The following is a 26,265-nucleotide window of genomic DNA, read 5'->3' on the forward strand; positions in this document are numbered from 1 at the left end:
CAGACGAACGAACGGACGAACAGACGAACGGACGGACAGACTAACAGACGAACGGACAAACAGACAAGAAAATAGTGGGGCATAAAAAATCGATATCATATCTTCGTCTAGTGTCGTTAACCAGTAATCACCAATATTTCATTTTTTATAATTTTTCTTGGAAAAGTTTTTGCTGGATTTAGTAGAAGAAAGCAACTTACAGTCCTGTACACCGTTGATGTTTCTTACCATTCCAATCTATTTCAGAAAAAGAAAATATCGTTGATAGAAATGCTTAATGTAAGGGAAATTAACTTCTATGTACAATGTTTTGTATAAATGACATGCACTTTATTTTGTTCCATGATAAAACAGATTTGATTAATTTCAAGATGTAGAAAAATGAAATAAAAGTAATCAATCATTTTCAATTATATCAATTAAAATGTAGTTTAAACCTCATATAAAAATGAGAAATGTGGAATGATTTCCACTGAGTGGACTATCAAACGACTTGTCGTCGTTTAATATGTTTAAACCATTGATTTAAAGATTAATTGTACCTCTTTTGTAATGCTTGATTGTAGCATTGCAGAATTAAACACCGTAATTTCAAGTACATAGATATCATTCCCTATGTCATCAATAGGAACCTTCATCCAGCAATTGTTTATTTCAAGTTGTGTGTCTATCATGAAACAATCGCCCATCCGAACACAGTAACACTCTTTTGGTAGTTTGTTGCAGTATTCTCGCGTCTAAAGTTGAACGAAAGAAACAAACGATTGCAGTTTATTCATCATAAATTCCTTGTCTTTTTAAAAAAACCAAAAACAATCCATTTCTAAATGAGTGTAGAAAATTGTGCACTTTTTTTGGAAATTTGAATAAATTAATGTTATTATATAGGATTGCTTAAGCACTGTCGGTTAATAGTACAAATTGATACTTATAACATATTTCCAAAGGAAATACAAATCAAACGTTCTATTTACTTGCGTTGGTCGTGTTGTTCGTGGTCGTTGAGTATTGATACTAGAAGAGTACATACTGTGTGGAAATCAACATATAGATGTGTAATGTCAATTACATTTAATGCATTTGCAAAAAAAGTAAATGGTGTTGGATATTTCATGTACTCCTTATAATTTTATTTCATAACAATTCTTTTATGATTTGCATATTAGAGAAAACGTTTATGTGATTGTGTTCATCGTCAAATCAAAAAATAAATACAAAACATTTATTTAAAGGAAGAAAAAAAATCAGGTTTTTCAGATAGCAAATTGCATTAATTTTTTGGCGTTAACCTAAAAACATATTCATGCGTGATGATAATTAAAAGCTACAAATTTTAATTCTACGTGTGGAAAAATCAAATGTCTTATCTCAAATAGTTAAAAATTATAAGAATTAAACGCATTTTTGAAGACATGTGTTGGTGTTGGACTTGACAGAGTCAGTCGCAAACATATCAACAAAAGTTCTTTGAATTCAAATATGAAAATAAGGTTCTTAACTCCTGTATTTAGCAACACTGTAACTGTATCAATATTATATTATTTACATCTCCAGTGGTTGGTTTCTGTGTCATTTTGGTGTCTCGTGGAGAGGTGTCTCATCGGCAAGCAGACCTTTCTTTTTTTTTATATTTATTACCTTAAGGTGAAGAGATTGACCATATTTTAAAAGTAAGTTAACAGTAATACAGAAGAAATTTCAAAATACATAGACTGTCAACAGTTGGTAAAATCAAAAGCGCAAACACATAAAAAAAATAGAAACACATATTATATTCCTGACTAGGTGCAGGTATTCCTTTTGAAGAAAAATGGTGGATTAAACCAATTTAACTAGTGAAATGATATTTGGCCATGTTTTTATTAAATATACCTGAATAAATAAGGTTTTAAAAGGCATCATTAGCTTCCCTAAAAAAACAAGTTAACACTGTTCATTTTAGGTGACTAAAGTTAGGATTATCTTTACTTGTTGGTTTTTTTTTCGAGATGTTTAGAGGGTAATAAATTCAAAGTATGAGATATTATTATAAAGGCACTATTGTTGAATATCGTATTCTGACTTCAAAATATTTTTAGTTTAAATTTCTGTTTGTTCTAGTTGATCAACTGATTAATTTCAAACATAACATGAGCTTGAAATAAGTAAAAAGTTTACACAAAAGTTACTTTTACGACAAAATATTGTATAATAATTAAACTTGATGATTTTTTTCTGATATTCCTTTTAACTGTATGGTATCACCTTTATTAGCATGTCAAACATATGCTCGCTTCTGACCTCGTCTGTGTGTTTTATTTTGAATTTAAATGACACTTTCTTTATACCACTGTGTTCATCCTTTGCAGACACAACAACACTGAAAACAGTTACTAGTACGTATAATCAAAAATAACATTAATTAATACATATACAAAATAAAAGTAACAAGGTTATAATATTGATGAAAATCCTAATAAATGAAGACGATTGAAAAAAAAATCACTGTTTTTATAATTATAAAAACGTTGGTCGATTTGATGTTGAGGGTTTTATCTCATTTTTTTAACCGTAACTTAATTATCTCAAATCGGACTGTATGAAACAGAAAAATACAGTTTAAAGTACTTTTTTTTTTTAAATAAAAAAATAGAACTTAACATATACATAGTTGGTAACATCATTTGTCTTTATAAATATACTATATATTTCACCTTTCACCTACGTTATCTTAATCATAAGTATTGAAGAAGGAAAAAGTGAAATAAAAAGTTACCTGCTTGAGAAAGGATATTTTCCATCTTTGAGATTAAGACTTATCTTCGGTTCGTATATTAACGGTGCACTGCTATCAAAATGAACAACGGTCGAGTCCACTTTTGTATTACCCATGATATCAAATGCACGAACCCAAAACTGGTGTGAATCTCCATCTTGTATTTGAATTGTATCCAACCTAAAAGTAAAGTCTTCCCGAAGAGGAGTAACAGGAACCCATCCGTGTTGTGGTATTTTTGTGCTAACTTTTCCATGTTTGGTTTCAAATTGTACAATTGAGTTGATGTTTGTAATAGCCATTTTGTTTCTTGCACCCTCAGTGTCATCAAATTTTGGTAGGATTTTCTTGTAATCGACTCTATTTATATTATCACTCAGTCTTGGTGTATAGTCTAAAATCTTGGTCAGAAAATGACCATTTTCGTGTACGTCGTTAAAAAAATGACTAGTCCATGACACATCAATGTTTCTGTCAAATTTAGTTTTCCATGAGAAATTAGTATCATTTGATGCAGAAGTGGCATGCAAGCGGTGAATTTCACTAGTACTTATTTCTGATGTTTTATCATAAATGACAAATCTCCTGGCATATTTAGAATTATTCGCTCTATCATTAACTTCTATAATAACAGAATAAACACCGGGATCTTTTGGTTCGTATGTAGGAAACTTTGTAGGGTTCTCAGGAAGTTCCTCTGTATAATCCGGAACCGGATTGAAGTTTTTTGTTATTTCTGGTTCTCTTAAACCTGAGTTATCGATGCTATACTCCATTTTCCAAATTTCTATGACATATTTCCCTATTCCCGAAAGCTTGTCAATCCATCCAGACCATTTTGGTGAGATTGGTAACTTCCAATTATAAGACATACCATTAAGATATTCAGTTACGAAACAAAATATCGTTCATATATGTATTTACATATTCGATAAAATGTTTAATGATATCATAAAATTCGACTAAAATTAAAATTAAGTAAAATGCATATTGTCAGTTCTGTCAAAAGATAACGCCATAAACATAAATAAAAGTGCACTACGAAGTTTGATTTTTTAATAAAATTTAAATATATTGCAAGGATTGTTGACAGTCATTTCACTGGTACTATCACTATCATAGACAACAAGACCAGTTTCCAAAGAGGCCATAATTGACAAGACACAAAATGAATCACTACCACCACTTGTTTCCAGTAACTCAGAATTTAGAACAGGACGCTCACAATTGACTAAATTTATTCCTCAATCGAAACATCATATTAAAAAAGATTACTAGCGTATTGATTCGTGATTATTTCTATAACAGTCAATATTATAATTTCATGAAAATAAGTGAAAATTTACACCCCAGTTAAATAAACCGCTATACGGTAGTACACAAGACACAACATAGAAAACTAAAGTCTTAACAACACGAACCCCACATAAAACTTGGGGTGATCTCAGGTGAAGATATTTTCCACATTAAAAACTTCCACTGTACGATTTGACTATAGTTAATGTTGATTTTGGTTTGTTAATCTTAAAGACGTTTGTTTAAATTTAGTTTTTTCAAATGTTTTGCGTCGAGCCCCTTTGAAGTTAAATAAATTGTCGAAATGCGCAATGTGTGCAGTAAAATTAATGCCGTGAATGATTATCTCATTGCTAAGCAGTAACAGAGTATTACCCTATGCCTCCATCCCATATCCAATTGATACTGCACACTTTTGCATCTTAACATTGTTTGGATTTCAACAGCAACTAAAATCGACAATGCGATTAACGGTGACATTTTGACCGTCTGTGGATTTTAATGGCGGGTTATAATTGCATAGCAGTAGACGCGTACTAGTCGACGAACCCGATATCATCAATTTTGGAGTTCATATGCTTCCATCAGGTTTTGTTTCAAATCTTGATTTGTCTTCTTAATCGATTTATGACATGTTTAAATCGGTAAACTACTATTATCTTAATTTACCTTAGTTATATCTTCCTGTAACTGCAGTGGGATTTCATATGAAGTACAATTGTCCTCGTTTTCTATGCAATGGTTTGGTTCATCATAGTCAAACCAGAACTCCATGGAGTTTTCTTCGCTGATACCGGAGTACGTTTGCGTTCCCAAATATGTATTTCTAAGCTTCCTATATCCGCCAGTTGTTATTGAATATTTTAATTTATACCTGCAAAAATAAGACAAACAACGATGAACATATCGTAACACAGCAAAAACATCAACCTTTTCGTGTGAGCAATAGCACCATTCTAATAGAAAATATTAATACAACTTTTTGGTTTCATTATAAATACTGGATACATGTACATGTAGATATATTAATTTTCCAAATGTGTCATTTTTCAACAATTTTATTCAGAGCTGCGTATTGTTATCAAATCCAAATAAATATTTCCGTGAATCAAAAATTGTATTCTGCTAAAATGTTCTTGAACCATTGAATTAAGTTCATAAAAGAATACCTCAGGCCTGCATTTCTTTTAGCATATTAATTAGGTTTTCATCCCTTTTAGATGCTAAGTTAAAAATATATTCCTCCATTTGCATTATCGGGTTAGTGTTTTATAACTTCGTAAATTCTCATAAATATGTGCCTAGATTTAGGAGGAGGTTCGTATACAACGCACCTTGACAGACAGACAAACTAATAGACAGATCGACGAATGAGTAGACAAGATGGAATATAAGTTCTTCGGATTTTGTTTGCAGTGATATCAAAAACGAGGATATAGTGAATACGTTCAATAGGTAGAAATCAAATAATAAATTAAAACGAAATAATATAGTAGTGTATCAGCAACATAACCTATCTTGGGATTTTTACAAACAAGAAACAAAAAACTAACCAGAAAAAAAATAAGATAACTTGTGTTCCGATTTGAAATATTTGATAAACAAAGGTCAAACTTTTGACTTTAACATTGTATACCACCTGTATAATGAAATAATATAGTTTTTTGTTCAAGTTTCACGTTTTCCCTACGCATTATTTATACAGTATTTTGTTTTAAACATAAACTGTTAGGACCAAATAATTACTAAAATCATTGCAGTATGCCAGGACAAAAGTAATTTTAATTATTTGAACTGTTATCTTTCCAACTGGGATTATTGCACTTAGAATACAATGTCAACTATTTAATATATCAGCTTTTTGGTCAAACTATAAACATTCGTTGGATTCTCTTTGTGATCTATATTCTTCCAAATTACTTCAAAGCTGTTGTTTATGGTTAATTTTATTTCAGTTGAATTTATATACAAAACATTAATGTATACAAACTGTATACAAACACGATTAAATGATAAGATATGCAACAGCTTATGAATATACACTTTATTTCTCATTCATGCAGAAAATTAATGGTAATACTCAAAGTGCATTTAATATTTAGAAATGTAAATCCACTTTCTTTGATGTTAAGGAAGGCGTTTTTTTTTATACGAAATGTAAAGAAATTAACGAGTAAGTTAGTGAATTGATAAGATGCGATATAATTTCAAATTGATTACATCCCGGACTGGAGTCTTTGTTAAATAACAACGGTTCTAATAGTCCCAATGCAGTCTATGTGCAGATCTACTGCTTTGAAGGGATATACAGATAATTCCCGAGCAGCAGCGCCAACTTATTTAAAAATATAAAATTGTATATTTATAAGCCAAGCTTAATTCACAGTGGTTTTTTAATTGTATTGTAAGATCTAGTTTGTCATGATCTCACACAAATTGCACATTAATGTAAGAAATAGTAACTTTTAAACTTTCGTAGTTTTGAGTGACCCACCTGTCTCCGGAGTCAAACTGAATTATATACGGTTCCTTTTTATAGCACTTGAAACGTTTGTCACTGATGGGTTGTACATCTGAGACGCCTGAACACGTGAGGGTCGTTTCATTTGCTATATATCTCCCACCTACAAAATAACACAACAGTGGAAGCATATGATTTAAACATAGAATGCGGCTAAACATTGTCATATATCTCTATAAGGCTTCATAAACAGTTTAAAAAGTCACTTACCCTCTATTGTCTATAATTGGAGAAAAAATATTAAAAATAGAACACAGACTATATTTCTCATTACAAAGGTCATGCAAATAAGGATCTTACAATCATAACTTGTGAATTATTAGAATCATATAGGTTAAATTTCAAATCCTTTGTTCTTACAGATGGGATCTCAGTCGAATCATCCCTACCAGATCGCCCTACCTTTAAATGCTTTCGTTTGTTCTGTAACATTTTAGCTGGAATGTCGAATACTCAATAAAACTTTAAAATATCTATCCAGATTAAAGACTTACTTTCAAAAAGTATATTGAAAAAATGTACGATTTTCAGTGTCTCTGCCGGTATTCAAACTCGAAACATTTAGCAAATGAGGTCACAATTTCTTTTTCTCTTTAATTGAGCTACGATTCATATACTAGTATTACACCTACTGAATACTTACTCTCTGGTAATTTAACATGTAAAATCATTGTATGTAATGCTCATTAAGGATGTATACTATTCAATAATGCATAAAGTATACAAATATTATATATTGAAACTGAGTCAACATACAATTGCTTTTTTGTGGTTAAATAATTATCTTGCATATATTTTGTACAGACATTGATAAAAAAAAAATTAATAGCTCTAATAAAACATGAATTTACTTTAATTATTCAAACATTGATTTTACCTCTTCTCAGTTTTTCGTGTACGATTTTTACACTTGCAGCTACAATACCCAATCTAGTTTCTGTTATATATGAAGGTACTGGTGGGTTGTTAGGAAAAACATTTTTAGTATCTAAGTAGGCCTCCAGGTCAAATTCTAATTGGTTGAATTTATTTTGATTTGTCCACACAATATCACCATCATTCCTGTTTGTCGCATCGGCCATGTAGTTGTAAACATCTCTATTTTTAGTAAAACTGTGGTAAGTGAACGTTGAATTAATCCTCTCAATGAGTGGCTTGAACTTGTCACTATTTACTTTACAGAAAGAAAATAATAATATGATGAAATGGAGTTTGAAAGGTTAGTGTTAACATTAACATTAATCTAATATTATGAATTCTATTATTCTATTCTAAATACAACGATTAAAGATTGTCTTTGTTATATGTAGAGACAAATATTTCATGAATTCATTGTTTTTTTAAAATTATTCAGACGAATAAACGAAATAAAAGAAACTCTAAATTCATTTAGAGATTGCACTAGGAAGATAGTTTTTTTGTGTAAACATTTCTGTTCAAATAGTTTTTCAAGATAATCGATTATTGAACTCACAAATGTATATATACTTTTATGTGGTTTTGTTTTCTGTAGTGTTTTTAAATGGTGATCGAGTAGCATTTAGTGTGCTTCTATTTTAAAAACACAGTAATTATATTATCTCTTGATATCATACCACTAAAATTGTACAAATATACCGGTGCTCTATTGTTGATTTGTCAGCAAGTGTTATGAAAAAGGATTAATTACTTATTCACCCTCTTTCATCTGACTTTCGCGGGGAAGTCGAGTTTTTTTCTCTCTCGAATATAATCATACTAAAAGATCTAGAAGTAAGACAAATTAAAATGGAAGCAATAAATGCTAACGAAGTGAATAGCATTATTATTGACCTACATGTTAAACACGTTCTGTCAGTGAATCCACGGGTGCATTCACACCCACGACCACCATAACACGTTCCTGGATAACAAGGTTTTGTGTGAGAGCAATCAGCTACTGTAAAGATAAGTATCAATTAAATTAAAATCTCATTTTAACAGATGGTTTTAATCAATCCAAATATATGAGCTGTCCAGAAAAGCGATATGTTCCCTTAACTGTATTCTGAAAGCATCAGTTGTCATATATCACAGGTTTACAAAAGATTAAAATGTAGTTAAGACAGCGTAATGAAAAATTTAGTCGTTTAAATGCTAACTCTATATTACAATACGCTAAGTTGAATCTACGTTATCAAATATCGCGTTTCTATATATGTTGGCGTTTGATAAACTTCAGTGTTTCTGTTGTTTCTTTGTTTCACTCTTATTAAAGTGTATGTGTTTCCCTCGGTTTAAGTTTGTAACTCGAATTTGTTTTCTCTTAATCGATTTATGACTTTTGAACACCAGTATAATACGGTTTCCTTTGTTTATAATAACTTACATTATCGCTATTTTGTGCATTTTTCTTTTGATCTTCTTTTTGTGATAATTTTCATATCATGCTTCTCGCTTGAGATGGAAAAATTATCGCTAGAAACTAAGGAGGTCACGTGGCGTTTCTAACAAAATTTACATTGAATTTGACAACGTCGTCATAGGTAAAACAGCGATACACAGAATATCATTGGTCATCTCAACTCGATTGCTTTTCTCACTTTCGCTGCATGTACCAGCTCAAGCGAGAAACTCAATCTCGTTGAGATAATCAACGATAATCTCTAAATAACTAAAGATACCGTATTTCTACAGACGAAAAGAGACAGGTTAGAAAAGCTAAACGACAAAAAACCAAAAAAGACAAACACCGTTCTTCTGGTGATCAGCAAAGCATGGATCACTTTTTAAAGGAAGCTTTTCGGACACCTTCTCAAAAACCCAATGATGAGACAAGAACACGAAATAAACAAAATGCAACCACCCCTACTGATGAGCTGCATGCAAGAGAGGAACCTGTGAAAAAAACTAAATCCTAATTTCCTCTAAAAAAATCAAAAAAACAAAAAACATTTTCTGTAAAATATGTTTTTAATTTTATTCAAATTGTATATATATTTTTGTTTACTTTTTCATGTAACTATAGACTGTGTCTATAATGTTAACATAAACATAATTTGTGAGTGTGATGTCTATATAACAGATAGAATACATTCAAAGAAGAAAAATTTAAATACAAGTACATGTAAAGAGTTATTTAAAAATATGGTAAATATTTCAAATACAGATAAAAGTCTATATGAAGACTGTTTAGAATGTAAAAGCAATCTTTTGAATAGAGAGACAAAAACTCTATCAGAAATAAACACTGTTTATAAGTCGCTTGAAACTGGTACGGCATTCATGAACTGTAAAAGCATCAGCATCACTTTAAAAGATTTTGTTGAAATGTCCAATATAATACACTTATATGGATCTCAGTTCGGCAGAAAACTAATTCAATTTTATAGTTCTAAGTTTGGGATAAATATACTGTCAAGGTCCATTCTTCTAGTATGTCTATTTATAAATTTCCATAAATGGTTAAAATCGATATCAGTTACATGTAGAATATCAATTTCACAAAATAATGATGTATCCACACTATATTGTAATGTAAATCCCGTATATGATGTTTCCAATATAAATACTCCTAGAATTATTCATTTGTTTACATTCCATATTATGCACATGTTGACTGTAATAATAATTCGGGTAGTCGTTAACTCTTACAAGGTCAACACATCAATCTTAGATGTTGAATCTGAAAAAGATAAGAAAATTTGTTACAAGGTAGAAGATAGCATATTTTATATAAATACCGCAAGTGTCAATTTTAACATCAAAATAATTACACTTCAAAACTATCTAAATCCGGTACATTTCAATTACCTATTAAGAGAGATTTTTGGAAAGTCAGTAATGAAACTAAAAATAGATTTAACCTTTCACAATGCTATATATAGATCTATAAATAACCTGGCGTTTATCTGGGTCATGATCAAGCTCGATAAACAAAACTTCAGTTGGCATTTAAATGTTCTATTAGAACTGTTTTCTATAACAACAAATACAACTAACTACTATGAACATTAAAAATCTTCATATTTGTTCATTAAATTGTCAAGGGTTAGCAAAGAAAGATAAACGCTTTAGACTATACACATGGTTTAAACAACAAAAGTGTGACATTTTAATGGCACAAGAAACCCATTTTTCAAAAGATATTATAACGAAAATTAATAATGAATTTCAAGGAAAACACCATCACAGTTTAGGCAAAACAAATTCGAGAGGTGTTTCTTTCTTTATACGCAAAACACTAGATTTTAAAATAATAAATGAATTTTGTGACAATGAAGGAAGAATAATTTTAATTAATTTGGAAATTCAAGATAAGATATTTACTTTAATAAACTTGTATGCACCAAATGAAGTCCACGCAAGGAACACATTCTTTAAAAAAGTACAAGGTTTAATTGAAGAGCACAGTCTTGGTGCATTAATTGTAGGAGGAGATATGAATGACCGTCTATCAAGTATAGATACAAAAAATAAAAATCTTCATAAAAAGTTTAAAAAACCAGTAAATAATCTTAAACAGGTAATAAAAACAAATAAACTGATAGACATTTGGAGGCTATTAAATAAAACCAAAAAACAATATACATGGAAAAGAAAAAATTCTACAAATGAGGCAAGTAGAATTGACTTTTTTATAATAAGTTCACAAGTACGCATGCTGACAGTATCAGCTGACATCAGACCAGCTCACATTTCAAGTACAGACCACCAAGCTATTTCTTTAAAAGTAGATATTTATTCAAGTAATCGAGGAAAGGGTTACTTTAAAATGAATAATAGTATATTAGCTGACTTTCAATATCAAGAAATAATAAATAAATTGATTGATAAGTATGAGAATAAATTTAATAATGAAAATCTTCTTACTCAGTGGGACTTGTTCAAAATTGATACCAGAGACACTACAATTAAATACTGTAAATCGAAAGCCAAAGAAAGAAAAAATAAAATCAATGTTTTGGAAAGCCAAATTAAAACTTTAAACGATAGGTTAGATACATTACCCACAGACACAAATAAAAATCTTTTTAATGAAATTAAACAATTAGAAAATGAATTAGACCAAATATATTCATTAAAAGCAAAAGGGGCTCAAATTAGGTCAAGAATCAAATGGGTTGAGGAAGGTGAAAAAAATACAAAATTCTTTTTATCTTTAGAAAAACACAGGCAATCAAAAAAATCTATTAATAAGTTATTGTCCCAAAATGGGGAGGTAACTGTAGATCAAAGTGAAATTCTTGATATGAGTAAAGAGTACTACAAAGTCCTATACAAAAGCTCTAACCCCGATACTGAAATCTTAAAATCATATATTGAAGGAACAAAGATAAATCATTCTTTGACATCTTCTGAAAGTAAACAAGTAGATGGTAAATTAACACTAGAAGAGTTAACATCCTCTATTTTTAAAATGAAACTAAATAAAACACCTGGGAAAGACGGTTTAACTGTCGAGTTTTACAGACAATTTTGGCCAAAATTGAAGAACATAGTTTTGAAAGTCTCTAATGCTTGTTATGATAAAGAATCTTTATCTAATACCCAAAAGATTGGGATAATATCATTAATTTATAAGAAAAATGACCCTTTGTCCCTGGATAACTACCGTCCAATAACTTTATTAAATATAGATGTGAAATTAATAACATATACTTTAGCACAAAGACTTAAGAAAATCTTACCATTAATAATCCATAGAGACCAAAATGGATACATAAAAAATCGCTATATAGGATTCAATGTGCGTCAAATTCAGGACATCATAGATTATTCTGAAAATTTTAATATTGAAGGAGCTATACTATTTATTGACTTTTCTAAAGCATTTGATTCACTGGAGTGGGATTTTATGCTGGAATCATTAAAGAAATTTGGGTTTAATGAATCATTTCAGAAGTGGGTTAAAACCCTATATTATGACATAAAAGGATGTATCTTAAATAACGGGTGGATTTCAGAAACCTTTAATATTGAGCGCGGAATTCGACAAGGGTGTCCTTTAAGCGCTTTATTGTTTGTTTTATCAGTTGAATTACTTGCTTGCAGAATAAGAGACTCTAATGATATAAAAGGAATACAAATCAAAATTGATAAAAAAACTCATAGTCTTAAAATTTCACAATTAGCAGATGACACAACTCTTTTTTTAAAATCTAAAAATGAAATAAAGCATGCACTTAATATTACTAAAACCTTTGGATCGCTCTCAGGACTCAAACTCAATAGAAACAAAACAGAAGGTATATGGCTAGGTAAACTTAAACATTGCAAAGACAAATTTGAAAATATTAATTGGAAAAATAACGTAAAAAGTCTTGGTATTTATCTTGGCTCTGATAAGAAAGAATGTCAAAAACTTAATACAGAAAAACAGTTGGAAAAATCTGAAAGAATAATTAATGATTGGAAAAAAAGGAAAATTAGCATGATTGGTAAAATCACTATCATCAAAACACTTGTCATACCTAATATAACATATATTGCATCACTAATAAATCTGTGCAAAGAAACTATATCTAAGTTTAAGAAGATGATATATAATTTTTTATGGGAGGGTGGTAGTGAGAAAGTTAAACGCTCACTGCTAAGAAAAAATTATTTAGACGGGGGGTTAAAAATGACAGATATAGATTCTTACATTGAGGCAATGAAAATAAATTGGGTAAAAAGACTTACAGATGAAACTTGGGCAAACTGGAAAATTATTCCAACCTATTATTTCACTGAGTTTGGGGGTAAAAACCTTATATTTAAAATGAATCTGGGTTCTCATAAATCATTAGAAAACATAAAAAACCTGCCTACTTTTTACTTAGATATCTTAAAATGCTGGATTAAAAATGGTGGCGGGAAGACAAAAAAACCTGAAACCTATTTAGATATCAGAAAACAAGTTATATGGGGAAATCAATATATTAAGAATCAAGGCAAAAGTTTGTACTTCAAACATTGGATAGAAGAAGATATAATTTTTATAAACGATATAATCGACGATAAAGGAGAAATTTCCAAACAAATCTTAGACAAACTTAAAAGGAAACAAAATTGGATAGCAGAAACATGTATTTTACGTAAAGCCATACCCAAATCTTGGAAAGAAAAATTAAAGAGTAAAACATCTTTAAATACTAAAATTCATTTTCAAAATGATATAAAGATGAATAGCCATGGATTGTATTACAATCTGGACAAAATTTCATTCAAAGAAATATATAATATCTTAATTATATCTAATAAAGAGCTCCCAGTAGGATTCTATGTATGGAAAAATCATTTCACTTTTGATAACGTTACTTATTTTATAAAGAAGAACCTTATTTTTACGTTCCATTTTTTAAAAGATAACAGAATGAAAATGTTTAGATGGAAATTACTGCATAATATTACAGCAATTAATTCTAATTTGCACCGCTGGAAAATATCTGATAATCCAAATTGTGTGATTTGTTCCAAATGTGATAACTATAATCATTTTTTCTTTGAATGTAAATGGGTAAAAAAATATTGGTCAATAATTTATGACATATTTATGTATTTCAGTATAGACCAACATGTCTTTTGTCTTAAAAATCTTGTGCTTGGATATAAAATTGAAGATATTGAATATAATTCACTTAATCATGTCATAACAATGATTTGTTTTGTGATTTATAAATGTTTTTATTTATCAGAAAAGAGAACTAAATTTGTGAACATGTTGTCAGTTCTAAAAAATGAGATTGAAACACAAATGTTATATCATCCAGAAAGTCTATTTTTGAAAAAAATTCAGAGGAAAATGTCCGAACTTTGATTACATCTATTTTTGGGAGAATTAGATCTAATATAAATACTTCAGTCAGTATTTTTAAAAATAACAAAGAATCAATCAATCAATAATTTACAAATCAATCAAGATCAGGGGTCAATAGCTCCTTCTTTGATCTCTTCAATATTTATATTTCATTATTACTTACCAGAAATAATCGATTATTATAAGTTTAGAAATTTTCACATTTGATAAGTCACTTGATGACTGCAATAAATTACTCACCACTTTATGAAATTATTCGTCTAGCCATGAGGTCGACCATGCTTGATCATTCTTGATCATTCTACTGTCGGTTAAACTAGTTTTATATAATCAAAACAAATGACGGACAAAAATCCGTCTTTTGGGTTATTTATTATTATAATTTATTTCTTATATGATTGTTTATATATATAAGATCACTGAATAATATGTATGTATTGTGTGCTCGTATGAATACTTTGTAAAATGCAACTAACAAAAGATATAAATATAAAGTACATATTTTGCTAATCAAATCCCCTGGTTTTATTAGCAATTAACAACACAGGGAGGAACCTTAGCGTCATTGTTGTAGCGCTAAGGGACATTGTTCACAACCAGGAATGAAATAAAATATTTAAAGTTGAAAAAAAAAAAAAAAAAAGATACCGTATTTCACCTATCCGATATGAAAATAGGTTTATCCCTGTCCTCATCTTAACCCTAGAAATCTATAATGTGGTCAAGTATGCCCTTTCCTTAATAACATTTAGGGGTATGAACCCTTTTTTCTTTTTGTTTTGACCAAAAAATACTATTTGAACTATATCAGTAAATCTGTAAAAGAATTTTAATTATTTTCAGGATTTGGTAAACTCTTTAGTCCAAATATTGTATGTTATTACTTATCAGTTCAGTTATTATACAAAACTCTTGAAATATCAGTGATTTGTAGGGAATTAAGTAAATCCCTATATTGAATAGAAGCTGCATCATATGGACTTCGTTGTAGATTCGTAATACATTGAAACGACAACGGAAAATAAATTAATGTCTTAAAATGCACTATAGTGCAAGAAGACGATTTTTTAATATCCACATATCAGAATTATAATGCATTTAAAAGAGGGACGAAAGATACCAGAGGGACGGTCAAACTCATAAATCGAAAATTAACTGACAACGCCATGTCTAAACATAAAAAAGACAAACAGACAAACAATAGTACACATGACACAACATAGAAAACTAAAGAATCAACAACACGAACGAACCCCACCAAAAACTAGAAGTGATATCAGGTGCTCTGGAAGGGTAAACAGATCCTACTCAACATGTGGCAGCCGTCGTGCTGCAAATATGATTACAAATCCGGTAAATAGTCTAATTCGGTGGATCACATTCTTGATAGGGAAGGGGATTATAGTTACGACGTAAGGAACATATCCGATATCATTTGTGAAACGGTTATTCCATAACGGTCAACCAACTCGTGATGGCGTCCGTAAAATTTACGAGTGATGATTTCAATTTCACCATTTGGAACGCTTGGTTAATAGCTTAAATTAGTTGTTTTAATAAGAGATAAGTCTTATAAATAAAAGGGATTCTATTTAATATCACTTCATTTTTTTTGTAAATGGCTACTGAAATAAAACATAAAAATTATCAAAAAAGTCAATGAATGCAGCTTATTTAAGGCAATATATTTACTTGTAAATAAACTAACATAGATACCTGGATTGACATTTTGTATTTGCACTAAACGCGCGTGTCGTCAACAATAGACCCTTCACTGAAGCTCGAATTAAAAAAGGTTAAAAAGGCCAAATAAGGTACGAAGAGCATTGAGGATCAAAAATTACTAAAGCATTCTATACGGTGACAGGTAGTTGTAAATTTCTGTGTCATTTTGGTCTCTTGTGGTAAATTGTCTCATTGGCAATCGTACCACATCTTCTTTTTATTACAAGTAGCTTTCTGTCACAAGACTCGAAAAAGCAAACAATAAAACAGCAAACTGTAGAATGATTCAAGCTAGCAAACAATAAAACAAAACAGAACCAATCAATATCAATCAAAAAATATCTTCTGAGACACTGATCCTCAAACCAAAATATATACAAAAAAATAAATTCACATTTTATACTAGTTATGTGCTAATTTAATACAGCATAACTCTCTTTGATAGCCGGGTATCTCTTTTATAGGATTTTAAAAATTCCTTTTTAATACTCCGCTCCTTTTTTAATGTTTTAATGTTAAAAACGTTTTTTGTCAATAAATTAATCTATCTTTTTCGTTTTAGTCTATTTTTTGTCGTTGTCATTGTTTCTCATTACATGTGTTTTTCGTATCGAAACGGTATCTTTGGCCAATCTGTTAACTTGTTTATAAGTTCTTTCCTATGTTTAAGTAATTAAAGTAGACAAAAAGAATGAACATTTAAAATTTCGTTAATCAATAAAAAAAAATATATATAATGTAGTCGTGAAAATGTGTGTGCAGTCGAGGTTTTTTTGTACTCTTTCAATGTCTTGGATTAACCAAAAAAGTGTTTGTGTATTTTGTTTGTTTGGGAAAAATTTTAAATGCATTTATAGTCAAATAGTCTACAGAAGTTTATCATTGTTATCTCCAGCTATTGGGTAATTTTATTTTAGCAGGGACTTTCAACTTAAGGTGTCCTACCCAGGAATAGAGTATATTATATGTTTAAAGCAAAAGTTTAAAGAATTTTGGGTCCTCAATTCTCTTCAAGTTGTTTTTTAGCCTTTTTAAATTTGGATGTGTTCGATTGTCGTTGGCAGGTCCTTTGCATACGAAACGCGCGTCTAACGTACACAATTTTAATTCTAGTTCCTATATTGATTTTGTTCAGTTATTACAGTTTCTTAACTCAATCATACAAATGACCTAAAAAGTTCTGCAAAAGAGAGAAGAAAGATACCAAATGAACATTCAACCTCATATGCAAGTTCACAAATCACAACAAAAAAAACTAAAGACTTAGCATGACAACCCTATCAAAAATCGGGGAAAGATTTCAGTGCCAATTGGAACATTACCGTCGTCATCTGTGTCACAGTGAAACAGATATTCCATAACGGTCAATCAATTCTTATCACATGTACGATTTGTATTACGTTTACTATTCGAACGGTTGAATATGTAGCAATCGTACAATTTGAAAATAATTTACCTACATTTATCAATACTCTCATGTTAGTATATACATTTATACACGTACGTGCGGGAGATAGGAAACGAGTGTGTGTGTTTCGAAAGAAAAATCGTCTCTTGATATGCATGCAACTACCATCATGCGAAGGTCTGCCTTTGTCGTCTATCAAATGATCTGATAAGCCAAAAGATGTGTTTCAACTTAATCAGCTCCTGCATCCTTTTGGTAAACATGTAAAAGAAGAAGAGATAACCACTGTCCCAGGTTAGGGGGGGTCCCGCTAACATGTTTACCCCCGCCCCATTATTTATGTATTGGCGGCACTGCCTTTCCCAAGTCAGGAGCCTGTAATAAAGGGGTTGTCGCATATTTATTTTTCGTTCATTTTTTTTTATAAATAAGGACGTTTGTTTTTCTCGTTTGAATTCTTTCACATTGGCTTATCGGGGCCTTTAATAGCTGACTATGCGGTATGGGCTTTGCAAATTGTTGAAGGCCATACGATGATCTTAATGTTTGTGTCATTTTGGTCTCTTGTGGACAGTTGTCTCATCGGCAATCATACCACATCTTCCTTTTTATATTAACCACATATTTAACGCTAATGTTGTTTATCGCAAAAAGGTATTGTTTAGCGTGTTACTGTCGGCGTTTCACCACATTTTGTTGTAATACTTTAACCAAATTAAATATAAGCAAATGATACTTACAACCTGAACATATATCTCCTTTATACCCACTAGGACAAGAACATTTAAACGGACTAACACATGTACCGCCGTTCTGACAAGACGGACTACAGATAGCTGAAACGTAGAGAAATGGATTCAATTTGAAATGATTAAAAAAAAAAAACACAATATCAATATTGTGTCCTACTTTACATAAGTATTTCTTTAATACTATTGCAACTGAAATCTAGTTTGTTATACAGATAAGTTATATCAATGAACTTATATGAAGCAAATTAACATTTAAGGTACAAGTGTAATAGAAAATCAAAACACATTTTCCTCCTCATTGAAAATGTCTGTGAGTTCAGTATTTTAAGACACTAGATCTGGTACATTATCGGGAATGATATTGCGTTGTTACTTCAAATAGTTTTTTTTTTAATTTCTTCTATCTTTTCTACTATGAGGTATAATATTGTTGACGTTTGATCTCATTATCTCTGAACTATATGTTTAAAAACTAGTTTCAATCCTTTGAAACCATTAACTTTTAAAATTTTTACCAGAAATTCGTATTATATTTCTAACTCAGTGTTACAAAGTACCGAGTGCTTATTTTCAAAATACAACCTTTTCTCAGGCGGTAGAAAAATGCTTGTTCTAAATATCATTACCAGTATCGTAAAAAGTCAATTTTGGTACAATAGAAAAGCTGATTTACATAAGGGTCAATTTCTCAGGCCCGCGCGAATGGTCATTATATCAAATGCGTTTTGAAAGCCGTTCATTACCATTATTTCACACACAAGTAACGTTATTTTCTTTCTATAAAAAAAATATAAATTCGATTTTTTTTTTTGCTTTTGCATTAACTGTGTAATAAGGCACAGATTCATAACCTTTAAAAATGGTTTACTTGCTGTTGATAAAATTAAAATTTAAAAAGTCTGAATATGCATTTGAGTTGTTTTAAGACACAAAAAAATCTCACATTAACCTACTTTTTCTTTAAATAGGGTGAATGGATTGAAGAATTAGAGCAAACCAGTAGAATGAGTCCATAATTTTGTATAACGACTACAAAACTCAGTACACACAATTCATAACTGAGCTACCTACGTGTGTTACACCTATATCCCTGCCATCCAGGACAGCAGTAACGTTCATATGTATATTTAACTCTCGAAACATGTCTATAATGGGTACACCTTCAACATATTTAGAATAAAACATTCAATTACATGGTAAAAACATTTGATTGTTGATTTGGTTTGAGTGTACAGTTTAAAAGGGATACCAATGAAATACTATTTATCGAAACTTTGAATATGATCATGTCAGCTTTGAAACATCCCAAGCGTTTGTGTCGGACAAATTTGAAGATATATTTACAAGTATGAGGGTCAATGCGGTGCAGTTTGTATTATACTGACTGCCATTTATTGATTGCAGTAAAATATCAAATAGTCTGAAGAAAAACTGATAAAAAATCAATGGTAAAGACCTGTGATATCGTCCATGGTAAAAACACAATCACTCGTAATACGTGATGAACACGACTCACACGTAGAACCGGATAAGAGCTCATGTAGTCCAGAGGGGTCATTAGCTCCTGTTCGTTCGCATGACATTCACTGTGTCACTCTTTTTAAAATCAAACAATAAGTCATATTTGGTAAAAAGGCGTTATACAAAAAGGAATTCGATAATGTAGGTTGGTAGGCCCCAATACATCACCTAGTATATTAGAAATATGTACTGGATAATTATCTTCACTTTCTATAAACTCATTATTATAGATACCAGGATTTAAATTTTGTGTTTGCGCCAGACACGCGTTTCATCTCTTAAAGACGCATCAGTGACGCTCGAATCAAAATAATTTAAAAAAGGAAAACAAAGTACCAAGTTGAAGAGCATTTAGGAGCAAAAATTCTTGAATTTGTTTTTCCAAATACATCTAAGGCAATCTATTCCTTGGATAGAAAGACCTTAGTAATTCAACTTTATAAATTCACAGTTTTAAAGAGTATGAATTATTTGAAATACTAAGGATTTTTCTTATCCTAAGCATAGATTACCTTAGTCGTATTTGGCAAAACTTTTTAGAAGTTTGGTTTCTCAATGCTATCCAACTTTGTTCTGGTTTGGCTATCTAACTATATTGATTTTAGCGTCACTGACGAGTTTTATGTAGACAAAATGCATCTGACGTATTGGATTATAAGCCTAGTACCTTTGATAACTATAAAGTATCTATACTCGATTGCAAATGAAGTTTAAAAAAACAAATGATAAGATTTTGTATATACAAATACAAACCAACACGTTTTGTGAAAAGCTATAAAATATCACATTATAATTTTCTAATGAAAATAAAAAGATAAAGAGATGTGATATGTTTTCCAGTGACATACCTTTTCCCGAAAAATATAAAAGTTGAAACAACTACAGATCATTAATCTGTAAGTAACAATGATGTGCGATAGTTTGAAAATCTACGGTACTTTCCCTTGTAGTTTCGTAAATCTTAAACTTGTCCGCCATTCCATCTCAAGCTTCGCCTCGCCAAAGTGTAACTCAAATGATACAAACAGTAGTTTCTGAATGTGAAGATTCATTGAGATGTATTAGACCTAGATTTTTTTATATAATATGTTTTTTGAAACTAGCAGTAACCTTGACATAAAAATAAAACTTATTTCAAATTTAGAACATTTTTGCGATATTTTTATTATTGCGAATACTGTGACAAAAAAGGCGTAAAATTAAAACTCGCATTTCAATTTCATTCATGTGCTCTAAATATAAACATTGAATGATGACGACGAATATATACATACGCGATATTAAAAAGAAAATGTTAAAAAAGTATGATTCCAGTCATCTTTTCTTTTATGGATTCGTGAAAAAAATAAATAATTTCCCTAACTTTACATTTTTAAGGATATTATCTATATTCGTTTGATAAACACTTTTTAATAAGATATACAAGCAAAAATATTATTCATTGATAACATAAATTGCTTAAAACACCTTTTTTTTAACCTATACATCATAATTATGGGGTTTTTTTTTCAGGAGGGAATTTTATTCTCCGAATTCACTAGAAACAAATCAATTCGAAACCACAAATCTGGAGGTGTTTGGAACACATACGTATAAATAGCTTAAACGATATTGAAATATCGCTAGTTGAATGGAATCGACATTCAATATAATTTTCTCGGTACAAGTTTTGAATTTTATATAAACAAACTTGACATCGGTTTGCCTTTATTTCAACTTCTCACAATAATGTGCCGAAAGTAATATTAATATTAACCCTTGTTTATACTCTTAAACTAAACTGACGATAAATCCTGTATTTTGTGAGTATAGTAAGATAAGAAGGACATCTGTTAAAAAGACTGCAAAAAATATATGGTAGGTCTCGTTCGTCTTAAAGAAAAACTAAAAGTGTACATACGACCACCAAAACCAACAAGTGCACACTTTCTCTGTATACCATATGGCTTTCTGTCTATTACAGTAATTTCTGAAATTAAATTAATGAAATATTTAATATACGAATGAGTATGATTTCACATAAAGGCTCGACAACTTTCTCTAACTTAAATTATTCAATGATATTTTAATCAGACGCAGTTCGTACAGTTACTAAAAGCAGATACAAATTGGAATCATGTTTACCGTAGTGTACTAGATGTACTCTGAATATGTTTTACGATCAACATCCCGAATCCTAAACAATCACTGAAATCTACGTAATAGAATAGGTGATACTAGAAGATGTCCGCAAAATCGCAGTTTAATAAGGCAAGTCTTGAAACCATGAGCTTTTAAATATCGCTACTAAGCATGCATTAGACAAGAATGACTTACGGTCTCCGAATTTGGAAATTTTCTACAAAATTGACGTTTATAATGGACATTTTTTTTTAAAGACAAACTTAGAGTATAAAACACTGCATTTATACGTCATGTCACAAATATTTCCGACTTTGTTTGGTTTCAGAGAGGGTTGCGGCTCATTGAAATCGGTCACTTCTTTTATAAGTCAGATTCTCATATTTACAAAGTCCGAGTTTGATGATGAATTTTTGTTCGACGCAGTTCTTATAGTTTCAAAAACAGATAAACATCAGATAAGTTTAAGTCATATTTAAATGAGGTATTCTTTCATTGCCATTTTAAAGAAAATATGTCCTGTCTATACAGCTGGAAACAAGTTTACCTACGCTTGAAGTCTTACTTTTTTAGATACCATAATACTGAGTCATCTTATCTGCAAACGCGTTTGTCCCTATTTTTCATCATGTAATTTTTACTGAGTGTGGAATCGCAAAGTTGGTGTTTCATACATAGCAGGAAAAGTTTGCACATGAACTCGTTTCTTTTGAGTTCATTAACTAAACTGTAAACTTGAGGGGATTGTTTGATTAGAATAGATTGAACATTGCATTTTTTAACCAAATAATATGTTTATGAACTGTTTCTTAACATGGCTAACTTTAAAGTTATAAACAAATGATAAAACAAAACTCCTGTATGAGATTTCATCTAAACCGTCAGCGGATTTGCTGAACCAGTTGTGTGTGAGTTGGGGGGGGGGGGGGAGGGTGGAGTAAAAGGGTCTAAGTATACGTATTTTATTATACACGTCTGGCTGGTTGTCTTAAATACTACTCTTATTAATATATTGACTGTGGCGACAATCTCTACCTATAAGAATATTTCACAAAGCCATCAAAACCGATTTAAACGTTTCCTAGCCATTAAAAATACAATGTGTAACATCTTACTGGATCGTGGATATAATAAGAAAAAGATCAGTACACAGTTTCTTCAGTAATCATATGAGGTGATAAACAATAATGACCTTTGACTTATAGATTCTACCTATTGGTAATATACATGTTTTATACCGGGCCCTGAGAAATTGCATCCCATTGATTCATTTGAAATTGGGGGGGGGGGGGGGGGGGGAAATGTGACAGTCTGTGTATTATTCTATGAAGGAAATTTATTTATTTGTACTAGCTACAAAACCTTTTTTCTTGTTTTGAACAAGTTTTCAGCTCGAATTAGGAATGACTGAATATTATATTTATATACAAGTCTAAATTCAACACATATATATAGTCTTGAAAAGTCCCAAGATGGATGAAAGCGCTAGACAATGCTGCTTTTAAAACTCTTTTTGTGTATTTAATTTTTAATATCTATATATATATATATATATACATATGTGTTATAGTTTATAAGTGAAATTGGATTATACAATAGAAGTAAATTATTGGTCTATTTTTTCACCTAAATCGTCAAATTTAAGACAAGTTTGAAATTTATGTGCAATAAAATTGAAAATGGAAATGGGTAAAATGTCAAAGAGAAAACTACACGACCAATGGGTCTTCAACCCATAGTGAAAATCCTGAACCCGTTTTATATTTATAGATTATCGTTGGTTATCTCAACAAGATTGATTTTTGTCACTTGAGCCGGTTACGGCGAAATCGAGAAAAGCAACCGAGTTGAGATGACCAATGATAATCTGTTTATCGCTATTTTACCTATGACGATGTTGTCAATTTCATGTCAATTTCATAAGCAACGCCACGTGGCTTCTTTTTTCTAGCGATAATTTTCCATCTCAAACGAGAAGCATGATATGAAAATTATCAAAAAAAAAGAATCAAAGGAAAAATGCACCAAATTGCGAGAACAGCAGTAAATGTTAGGTTGAAGTATACTAGTCAACAAAAGAAACGATACACGACTTTGAAATAAAATTTATCAAAAAGTATTTAATATAAAACGAAATGAGATACACTATGTTAAAAAGCTTTCATTTGCAATGTATGCACATGTGATAATAAAAATAAAAACTTGTCGGAAAGTATCTAAATTCCGTGTAAATGATCAAAGTGTGCAAATTACTTTTGCAGAAAGTTGAAAAACAAATCTACACATTATTTTCTAAGCACTAAATTAAATTTCAAATTTGTTTAAAAATATTCAATATGGTAATCAAGTTATGTTCATGATGTAACTTATGGGTTAAAATATGAATTTTTCAAATTTTTGGGAAAAAAAGTGTTTTTTTTAAATCTCAAAAACTGCAAAAAAAAAAATTATGTTCGTCTCAAATCAATGCTTAAGACATGAAAACAGCACACAGTAATTTTGGAACCTTTCGGATAAGTTTTAAGATTGTTACCGCTTTTTGAATATCACTTTACACATAATGTCTGTGGTAAATCTGTTGATAATGTATACATTTTAACGATTTTTCGTTGGACCAAACTTTGCTTAACAAGTAAACGAAGAAACTGTATGATTTAAAAAAAACAAATTGATGGCAAACGCTGTCTTTACCTTTTAATGAGGGGTTGACATCATTAGTTGGCACTTCTGGTTTTAAAATTGTCGTTTTATGTTAATTTTGTAAAAAAAAAAAATCGCGAAAAAAACGTCACAAAAGTAAAAAAAAAAAAATTTTTTAACAGATTTATATTTCCATAACGATTAAGTATTACTACCTTGAATATTGGTCCATTGAATGGAAAACTTTATCTTTTATTCGAAAAAAAGTCTTGTATCGTTTCTTTTGTTGACTAGTTTATATAAATTTGAATTTAAACCATCAAAATGATACATTTTAGAAGATATCCCTGTATCACCTAACGAAGAAGGTATGTGTCAAAAACCTATAATAACTTGTACAAAAACCTTGTACAAATTATGATATAGTTTGGTACAAACTTACATCTTGTACACAATATATAGATAATTAAGACTGTTGATACAGAAATATATGTGATTCGGTTATTTTAATTAAGAGGGGGAATCACTCGTTTTGTAATTTTTAATTAGAAAAATCAAATTCGACATTTTTTATTTTTATTTTCTTAAAGCATATTATAAAAACTATCTTTATATATTTTAATTCATAGTTCTATCACAAATATTCTTTCAATTCACAAACATATGTTTTAGTTATATGCAATATTTTTTGTTTGTTTGTCGTCCTGCAAATATGTTTTAAACAAACGAATTTGATAGACATTGTTTATGTTTTATTGTTTTATATAAGTATCTGAAGTACGATTTAAGATTTAGTTTAGAAAAACGTCCTGTTAAAGGGAAGTTTGAAACTTATGACCCCAAAATGTTTCCTTATCTTTTCGCTGATATTGAAACCAAAATAATTGAAATTTACGAATAAAAGAAAGATTTAAAAACACAACTTTTCTCTGAAGCGTGTGCTTCTTTTAAAATGACAGTTCCATCTAATCTTGGATAAATTTCCAAAGGAAAAATACTTGTCAATTCTACTATTTATTAATTTTTTAAGAGAAAAGTTCTATTCTCGATAGGATATTATTGAATAAAAACTTATCCAAGACATACAATTTAATGAATAAATAAGATTAGGAATGAAGGTGAATCTATTACATGTAATAACAGTATTTTAGTAATCCGGTACAAAAAAATGCTGTTATCGCTTTCACACTTAATAATGTTGGAATATGAAGATCAGCCATCAATATACAATATTTGTTTAATGTCAGCAAAATATAATAAGTATACTGAATTATTCATCTTGCACTTATGTAGACTAAGTGTTCAATGAAGAATAGCTTGAATGTATGCATATTGCACTTATGTAGACTAAGTCTTCAATGCAGAAGATTTCTTAAAAAGAAGTAAATAAATTTGCAAATCAGATAAATGTCTGAAATTCCAGTTTACAGCGTTAAAGTATCGTGCTTGTCTCGTACATATTTGATCCCTGTTTCGCATGGTTTGAGACTATAATCAATCGTTTAGCAAGGACATGATAAAGTATTCATATTGAAGGAGATTTTTTCTATTAGCGGTTTTGGATATTCTTTCATCGGTCTTTTGAGTGAAACTGTAATCATTTAATGTGATCTGAAACTTTATTGTATAAAACAATCACACAAACTCTTTTTTTTTAAATATTAAGATATTTCTATAGGTGCCAGACCACCAATTAAAAGTCCATATTTGTTCAACCAAAATTTTCAATTTTCACATGCTGCTTTCTAAGTATTTTATCATTAGTTG

The 26,265-nt window shown here is 30.1% G+C and overlaps 1 protein-coding gene across 3 annotated transcripts in view; it reads right to left on the bottom strand.

The window, feature by feature from the left end:
• The window catches only part of LOC134707309 (uncharacterized), a 37,369-nt gene that overhangs the window by 10,450 nt on the left and 654 nt on the right, over positions 1-26,265 (bottom strand). For 2 of the 3 annotated variants that reach the window (XR_010105697.1, XM_063566956.1), the window contains exons 2-12: positions 21,638-21,706; positions 19,288-19,376; positions 18,205-18,300; positions 8,389-8,490; positions 7,450-7,746; positions 6,546-6,675; positions 4,721-4,925; positions 2,756-3,609; positions 2,245-2,359; positions 543-737; positions 201-237 (exon numbers count right to left, since the gene is read on the bottom strand). Coding sequence is in view for 2 of the 3 variants with exons in the window: in XM_063566956.1 (XP_063423026.1) it covers positions 201-237; positions 543-737; positions 2,245-2,359; positions 2,756-3,609; positions 4,721-4,925; positions 6,546-6,675; positions 7,450-7,746; positions 8,389-8,490; positions 18,205-18,300; positions 19,288-19,376; positions 21,638-21,706 (2,189 nt within the window). In the remaining variant the exon portion in view is untranslated. The remainder of the gene's footprint in view (positions 1-200; positions 238-542; positions 738-2,244; positions 2,360-2,755; positions 3,610-4,720; positions 4,926-6,545; positions 6,676-7,449; positions 7,747-8,388; positions 8,491-18,204; positions 18,301-19,287; positions 19,377-21,637; positions 21,707-26,265) is intronic. The other variant, XM_063566957.1, reaches the window with a different exon arrangement.

This window comes from Mytilus trossulus, chromosome 2, assembly GCF_036588685.1.
Source record: "Mytilus trossulus isolate FHL-02 chromosome 2, PNRI_Mtr1.1.1.hap1, whole genome shotgun sequence".
Classification (NCBI taxonomy): domain Eukaryota; kingdom Metazoa; phylum Mollusca; class Bivalvia; order Mytilida; family Mytilidae; genus Mytilus; species Mytilus trossulus.